The 8,745-nt window shown below is 43.8% G+C and overlaps 1 protein-coding gene across 1 annotated transcript in view; it reads left to right on the forward strand.

The window, feature by feature from the left end:
* The window catches only part of TMTC1 (transmembrane O-mannosyltransferase targeting cadherins 1), a 145,715-nt gene extending 140,046 nt beyond the window's left edge, over positions 1-5,669 (forward strand). The window contains exon 20 of the mRNA XM_069860396.1: positions 393-5,669. Coding sequence (XP_069716497.1) covers positions 393-533 — 141 coding nt within the window. The 3' untranslated portion in view covers positions 534-5,669. The remainder of the gene's footprint in view (positions 1-392) is intronic.
* The last annotated feature ends 3,076 nt before the right edge of the window (positions 5,670-8,745 follow it).

Raw genomic sequence — 8,745 nt, forward strand, 5'->3', positions numbered from 1 at the left:
TAATGCAGAATACTGGCATGAAATTATGGAAATAGACAGCTCACCTTGTGGTTGCTTATCTTTTTGAATACTTTAGCATATCATTATGATTTGGGTCTTAACGAGTCACATTTTGTGATATCATCAAGCTATCCTATTGCTGAGTAAAATTAACTCTTCTAGTGCAGCATAATGGAAAAATGTAAATCTACTTCTTTCCATGTGTGTTTGGTCAAATTCCAGCTAAAAGCAGTCAATAATCCAATTCATAATGAAGAATTATTCCTGTAACCTAGCAATATCAAGTTTTATAAACTCTGTTTTTGTTGTTTGTATTGTGATTTTCACTGTTGCCAAGAAATGAACTTCAATGGAATGCAAATGAGATCTGTCACTCTTTTTTTTTTTTTTAGGGGAGCTACATTGCTGCCCGTGGCTACTATGAGAAAGCCTTACAGCTGGTTCCAAACAGCAAGTTGCTGAAAGAGAACCTGGCCAAACTTGATCGCTTGGAGAAACGGTTTCAAGAAGTCCAGGAGAAAGACCAAACATAGAATTCAGTCACCAGTGGAGAGAAACTCATGTCCCTTGGAGAAGAGTATGGTGGAAGCCTATTGCTCAAAGTGTTGCTGAAGGAACTTTGATAGGACTCAGAATTATGGAAGGCAAATTTTGAATGCATGTTTACGTTTGACCAAAGTTACAAGAGACACTTGGCTTGTGTGGGACGTGTTGGAGAATGAATGAAAACCTTCCTTCAATCAAGATATATGTTTAGGCTGAACCCATTTCAATCACACCGGGAGTGTGGGTGGGAAGTGTACATTCAATATCGTGATTATCACTGGGGGAACCATGTTGATAAAGCACTCATCCATTGCAGCAGGAGTGAAGTAGTACCTCCTGTTTCTCAACACAGCCTCACCTCATCCATGTAAAGTACCACTGATGGGCTTCGTTGCAAGTGCTGCCAGGTCATTCTGAGCCAGGAAAGATGGTCATAATGGTCATACAAAAAGGTTTCAAGGGTTAATGCTGAGGAAATGGTGGCCACTTTTACAGCTCTAAATGTGGCTTGAAAATTATTCTAAAGAAAGGGAAAATGTTATCCAAGTATCACCCTAGAAGGATGATTCTACAAGTAGGACAAATGACACTTTGAGGAAAAACCTCACATGACTGTTTTACTCATAAGATAGTCATTTCATTGTAATTCAGGTCCTTGTTGTCAATATTGTCAAATATCATATGGCTTTACTCTTTGCCCTCTCCCTCCAGGCCAAATAATTATTACTCTGAAAAAAAAATGGAGACATCCGAAGGCAGTGGGAAGCACAAGGATTACTTCTCTTCCTGTCCAGTCCGTAGTAAAAAACAAATAACTGATCTGATGGAAGTAGGAGGTAAAGTAAAGCCACAGAGAGATTAGGGAATATTTCCTAGCCTGGAAAGGTACTAAGGAGGCTTTTTTATGGGTGTGCACAAACAAAACCCATTTATCATGGTGATAACGCTGACAACACTTTGTAAAAGTGTTCTCGCCCCCTCACCCAAAAGATACAGAAAATTACCTATATCTAATCAGTCTTAAATCTATATTTTTAAATACTGAAGTGGGAAAACAAATTTTCTTCAGAATTGGGGCTTTTATTTTTCAGCATTATTTATTTAACTTATAATAATCAAATAATTAATATATTTTCTCTGATGTATACAAATTGGGCAGTATCCTTCACAGCTGGCTGCATGGCTGGGCGTTGTAACTTATATTGTCTGAAGTAAGAAAAATGCAGTACCACGAGGCATGCTTGAATAACTCCCCCAATGATGTTCCTATAGCAAATGGCTGCAGAGCACATTGGACTGTACTGTCACTGCAATAACAGCACTTCTGCCCCTTCCACCAGGGTTTGTACCAGTTCACAGAGAACTAGGGATTGTGCTTGGTGCCATGGACTTTGGGTTTGGATATCAGAGTAGGTCATCAGTTTGTTCCTCTTGGCAGCAGGAAACTGCCATAAGATTTGTTATATTCGAGCTTGATTGTGTCCAGTCCCTGCAGAAGGGCAGCCCAGGATTTGGCACTACTAGAAAAGGACAGTTCAGATTAAGTATGCGATTCCTTGGTGCACATATGTCAGGAAAAATCTGTGTGACAGTGACACCTGGGTTTAGTTGGTGCTCGCCATGGCATCTCGGGGAGCTCCAAATTCACTCAGCATGATGGGACAGTCATACGCTGGTGGCTCTGTTGGCTTCATTTAAAAAGCTCGGTGCCCAGCCACTACTGGTGGTCAAATTACTGAGAGGTTATTAACATGACTCCAACTGCATTTGGAGCTCAAAGGGAGTCCAGGCTGGTGCAGCTGTCTGCCCTGCCAGGACTTAAGAACCCACTAGAGCCGTGACTATGTGCCCACCAAGACGAGACTGGATTTGGGCTGTACTGTTCCCCATTGGCCAAGGAGACTGGCCAGTGCCTACAGCTGGGCAGACGTAAGAGGAAGAGACCACTGGGAAGAGGGGATGGTGACATACATTTCTGGTCTCTCTCCCATCAAAACAGCTTCCCAGGGGAGCAAAATAAATAGGTCTTTTGCTGGTGAATATTCCCTTCTCCCCCAGCCCAACTAGCCTACTTTTTTTTTCCAGGACCAAGGGCAAGTTTGAGGTCCTGGGGCTGGGTCAGCAACTCTTGTCTTTTCACATGACTTTTATGGCCATGGACTTGCTGACCTGACGTTTCTGCAGGTCTCCAGTGTGGGTTCTTCACTGATGTCATGCACAGAGTAGCTTTGTACCACCCTGGTGCTGCCAGGGTGGCGGGGAGGAGATGAGATCGTCCCAGTAGATTCCCATGGGATGGGGAAAACAAAGCTTAAATGGTTTCTGAAAGCAGTCAGTTCCCCACTGTGCATTGCAAAGTTGTAGATGATCCATTAGTGGGGTATTCAGAGATGCCCAAACCACAAAGCTCTCTGAGTTTCCCACCAGTGAGCCTGCCTTTCAGGCACTTTCACCAAAGCCCTGTGCACCCGGGCTGTCTGGCTGCCTGCAGAACTGCTGGGTGGTGGTGAGTTTGGGGGCTGGGAGGGCAGGGTTTGGTGCAGTGCCTGGCAGGGTTGTTGTGCAAAGCCCCCTGCATAGCAGGCGTCTTCAGAGAGTGCTCTGACTGCCAGCCTGGGGGACAGAGGTGGGGGAGCTGTGCCTCATTCAGAAACATCTATCAGCTATAACCTTTGCCCATAAAGATATATTAAATAAATACTATATATTCTACAAGCCCCGCAGCTGTGTGGCTTTAAAGCGTGGCCAATGAAACATATTTTTTCAAATACAGAAGAAGTTGTATTTTTTATAACAGTGCTTTGTGAGGGGGAAGACTTGGTTTTGTTTTGTTTTTTTTTAACTTTGTATTAATTCTTAGTTTGTCTTTCCTGAAAGACCTGGTAGAAATTATTGTCTTATTCTCGTCCTAGAACTTGATCAAAGCCATCTTGACTTCCTAAAAACCGTGCATGTGTAAAAGTGTAATATTGCTTTGGATGCCCCCTCCCAGATCCTGGAGAAGGATTATCATTTTTGCAACACTGTCTTACTTGCAGAATTACATGGAAAGATGAGAGCATCCTCCTGGTGAGGGAGGCGGTTTGGTTGGAAGGCATAGTGTATGTTCATCCACTTGCTTGAATTAGGCAGATAACATACCCATGGAGTTTAATCCTAGTTGAACTGGATTATGTTTACATGCCGAAAGACAGACTCTCCACGTTTTGGAGCTGGATTTAAGGTTCCTGAACCAGCGCCTTATACCCTGTCTGTGCAGGATGACAGTCTGCAAACTGGCAGCATTTTTGGAGGGCAATTCAGACCCTGAGCTACCAAAGCAGTTAAACCCTTGTGAAGTTTTGAGCTGACTCCCTGTCTCATTGGTGTCCATGCTGGAACATTGTGTTTGTTCAGGACATTAATCTTGTGAAAGGTTTATTGCAGGCGAAGAGGAATAATGGAGTATGATATGAAATGGGTTATTTCCACTAAGAGGGAAGGCGATTGTGAAAGATAAATAGAGTGACTTACCTTGTGATAAGCTGAATATTATCCTAGTTAATCATAGGAAATGTCCTCTTCATCTAGCATTGCACAGCTTCTAAGATTATGAGTTATAAATGCATTGTTTTCTGCCAGCTCCAGTGCTCAGCATGGTTAGCAGAGATTACAAATTAATAAATGGCTGAAGCTCTACCTGGTGAGGGAGAGTTTGCTCTCTCCGCGAGCTGCATTGGCTAAACCTCAGTGCTCACCAATATTAAAGTGGAGAATTAATGCAAAGCTGGTTAGACAAGACTTTTGTGAACTCACTGTGCATTCTAATCCTAAATTAAAAACATGATGATTGTGTTGCTTTTTCCTTTCCACATGAATAATATTTTCGACTGATGGATTTTGTTTTATTTTATTGCTTATTTAAAATCCAGCATTCTTCGCTTCCTTTCCTTTTCCATCCCCTGGGATAAATGATACAGTGGGGGTCATTTTCTCACTCTCATAGAATCCTTGGTCTAGATTTTCCTTCAAAAGTGCAGGCAACTTTTTTTGACTAAACAGTAAGTGAATGCAGCAGTGCAAATGGCCTTCATTCTAGAGATCTTGTTGAGGACAGGGTGGAGTGGTGCAGGTATGCACATAAGTGGAAGAATTCAAAGAAAAAAAATGCAAAATAAGCAGCCTAACTTGTTGTGGAGGCTGGACATCTCTAAAATAATAAAAAAACTATGAAAGCTTCTTAGCGGTTATAGAAACCAGGCCAGAGATGGTGTACAATCTTTGGTGAAAGAAGGTAATTGATATTCTAATTTTAATAATTAGGCAATTTAGAATATAGTTGTATGATTTTTTTGCCCCACTTGTCCTCCAGCTCGGTAAAACAGTTGGTGTATGCTTAAGTCTTCTCAATCTGTGTGTGATTAAGTTGACCAAGGGCTCAATTTCTACCTTTCATATATGCAATTATGCACAATCTTTGGGAAAAAATTGCCTTTTAGAGGATTTTTCTCCCCCGGCCTTCAGTCTCTTTTCAAAATGTACCACTTTGCTTTCATGTACATATAAACCCAGGAGCAAAAAAAAGAGAAAAAAAAAAAAAAGGAAAAAAAAGTGCTTGGCATTCACTAGTGTTTTAATGCGGCAAAGTTGCTTCAGGTAATCTCGATAACTTTGTGCAGAAGTTCATTGCCATGTTTGTACTGACTTGCTGAAATTTTTTTTCTTCTGGAAAATACCCCCATTGGTATCCTCTGTAAAAGTTATGGCTTCTACAACTGTGTTACTGTAAAAATCTCTGCCTGAAGCGGATGTCACACTGCGTGTTCCTCTCATGCGGGAGTTGTTTGCATTGCCTGTTGTTCATATGGTTCTAATTTCTGTATCTGATTTTTTTTTTTTATCAGTTGTGCATATCTTTCAAAAAAAAAAAGCAAGAAAACAGCCTGTGGATTAGAAATCTTTAAAAACTAAATTCACACTTAGCAGCAGCTGGATGTATGTCAGTGGTACAGGAATTTGCAAAGCCTTTGCTTTTTTCACTGTGGGATTTATGGCTAGATTTCATGTAAAGGAGTTATGCTCGAAGTCTTTGCAAAAGAAAATGTATGTAAATGTCTATTTTATATAAAAACTAAGAAAAGTAAGTGCTGTGTTTGGTTTTGTTCTCTTGGCTATGAGGTCAGTCTGTTCCTTTGGACCAACCATGAACAAGTTCTGGAGGTGGAAGGGCTGAAGTTTCTTACTCCACTTGACTTATGTTTTACTGCCCAAGGAGTCCCAGTTGTTGGTCATATAGGAGCGACTCTGCAGGATGTGTATTTGAGTCTGGCCATGTACGTGATCTTTAAGGTCCCTTCCAAGCCAAACTATTCTATGATTCTATGATTCTGTGGTCTAGTTGCTCTTGCAGTATGTGGACAGCACTTCTGCCTGTAAAAAAAGGTCAAATAATTCTCATCCTTACTGCAGCTATTTAACCCTCTCTATAAATCCCATACATTGCTTCACAGATAAAAAGCCACAGGAGGTTTCCAACTCTCTTCGTGTCCTCTGAGAAGGAAGAGCCAAACACACTTCTCAGGTGGCCTGGGCAAGGAGAGACTGCAGGGTGAGGAACTCGGGCTGAACTCACCTTCACCTGTGCTAATCCTCCTCTACAAAAGCAGTGACATTAGTTACAGACCGCAAGAGCCGAGGCAGCTCAGGGCTGGTGGTAATGGTGAGGGGGTATGTTAGCTCCTAGTGTTGTCCCTGTGCAAAGCAGGCAGCAAACTACAAACAGGACAGCCAAGGAAGCTGGTGACCCCCAGCAAGACCTGGCTGCAGAACCTCCAAAGCCACCTGGCTTGCAGCCCTGCAGCTTCACCTGCCAAAACTGATTGGCCCTCTCGACTTTTAAAGGGGCTCGTTAGGTAGAATTGAGAAGGGTTGTTGCTCCTGTGTGTAGGGCAGCCCAGGCTCCAGCATTGGGTGCTTTCCCTAGGCTGCGGTGGGAGCAGGGCTCCTTTTGCTGCCGGTGTCTCCTCTTGTTGCACGTGGTCAGTCCTGTGCATGGGCTGTGGGGCAGGGGTTGTGAGGAGATGTGCCCCAATGTGGGAGTTACAGCAGCGAGCACTGGTGTTATCTCCTCTTTTAGGGGAACAAACAGGTGAATACAACCAGTCAGTTTTCATAAATCATACTGGAGCTTGGTGTGCTTGGACTGTGCGATTTTGGGGTGCCCTTGCTGTAGCTCTGCTGGAACTGGAAGCATTTCTTACCCTCTCCATCTAGGTGCTGCTTGCTACAGCTCTCTCCTGGCTTCTTTGGCAAGTGAACTGATCCCCGTGGAGGCAGCTCAGCTGCAGTTTGGTCCCTTGAGTGTGTGAGAAAGAGAAATGGCTTGGTTCTGCTGAGCCTGGGGTAGTCAGGTCAGAAAAGTGTCTAGGAGAGCAACTGGCAGTATGCTCTCAAATCTTTCTTATGTGTTTTCCTGCAGTGGCTAATGTAACTGTAACTCCCTGTCTGGCCTGCTCCCACATCCAGGTAAAAATTCCTTTTGTAGGGATGCTTATAGGTAAGAGAAGGAAGTAGGAATGAAACAAGTACTAAAAGGATCTACCTAGCTGGGGCAAAAGATGGGAGAACAACCTGACTGCCATCCCTCCCATCCTGCTCCAATATGATGCTGGTCCTTCTCCTGTTGCTAATACTATTTCTCTCCCCATCTGAGAAAATGGTGTTTTCTCCATCATTTACCTCCCTGATAAAGTCTGTTTACTTTCTACTTCACTAGTAGACTTGCTGCTATAGCAATCATCGCCACTATATCTTGTTGGAAGAGCTAGTCAGCAGCAAGGGCTAAGGAGAGCTTGGTCCAGGTCAATGGCTTAGAAAATTGTGCTGGATTTTGTGACTGAGCTTTCTGCAGTAGTCAAATACTTCGAGGGCACAGAGTGCCCTGGGAATATGGTAAAATGCTATTAAAAAGGGAGGGGAAGAGAGGCTGGGCTGAATACATGCAGCAAGGAGCTCAGGAGCACTGCAGGAGTTGTGCAAAGATCCCACAACAGTGTGGGGTGACTCCCACTTGTTGTTGTAGAAGTCTTGGGGTCATTGCCCATCTGGCTGAGGAGAAAGATGTGGGCTCCTCAGTTCACTGGCACTTGGGTAAGGCAGTGTGAGAGATTGATGGGCTTTTTAATGCTTGTCAGTCTAATGGGAAGAAGGTTAAGAAAGCAGGATTGTCATCAAACCTACATGGAGGACACAGGAGCCAAAGTCAGAGAGTTGGAGGTGTGTTGCTGTAAGTAGTGGGTAACATTCTAGATCCAGACTCGGTCTCCTATTGACTCCAGTGAGTTATTCCAGACTCTGGCTGGGGCACAGATGATGTGGGCACCTCATGACTCACGAGTGTTGTATTGCTTAGGTTTGTGTGCTGGTTTTGGCTGGGGTAGAGTTAATTTTCTTCATAGTAGCTACTAGGTGGCTATGTTTGGAATTTGTGCTGGAAACAGCGTTGATAATACAGGGATGTTTTAGTTGCTGCTGAGCAGTGCTTACAGAGAATCAAGGCTCTTTCTGCCCCTCATGCTACCAGGGAACGGGCAGGATGGGCACAAGAAGCTGGGAGCACACCCAGCTGAGACAGCTGACCCCAGCTGGCCAAAGGGATATTCCATACCATGTGATGTCACGCTCAGCTTATAAAGCTGCAGGAAGAAGGGAGGCATGTTCAGAGCGGTCATTTGTTTTCCCAAGTAACTTATGTGTAATAGAGCGCTGCCTTCGTAGAGATGGCTGACCACCTACCTGCAAAGGGGAAGTAGTGAATGAATTCCTTGTTTTGATTTGCTGATATGCTTGGTTCTCCTTTAAATTGTCTTTATCTCAACCCAGGGGTTTTCTTACTTTTATTCTTTCAGTTCTTTCCCCCATCCCACTGTGGGAGAGTGAGCAAGTGGCTGTGTGGTGCTTAGCTGCTAACTAGGGTCAAACCACAATAATTTTTGTGGCTGGAAACTGAACTCTTATCCCTGCCTTGGCTTGGGAGAAGCAGGGAATCCCTCCTATAGGCAGGAGAAATATGTTGGACAGGAGTGGTTAGCAGAGTGATTTTTAACTGATGCAGAAAAGGATCAGCTGAAGGGAATGGAGGAAAAGCTGCTGTCCCCTTTCCAGCAAAGGAGCCAGAAACTTGATACCCCTCCTGTCGTGAAACCACCCAGCCTGGAGAAG

Source organism: Phaenicophaeus curvirostris, chromosome 1 (assembly GCF_032191515.1).
Source record: "Phaenicophaeus curvirostris isolate KB17595 chromosome 1, BPBGC_Pcur_1.0, whole genome shotgun sequence".
In the NCBI taxonomy this organism is placed as follows: Eukaryota; Metazoa; Chordata; class Aves; order Cuculiformes; family Cuculidae; genus Phaenicophaeus; species Phaenicophaeus curvirostris.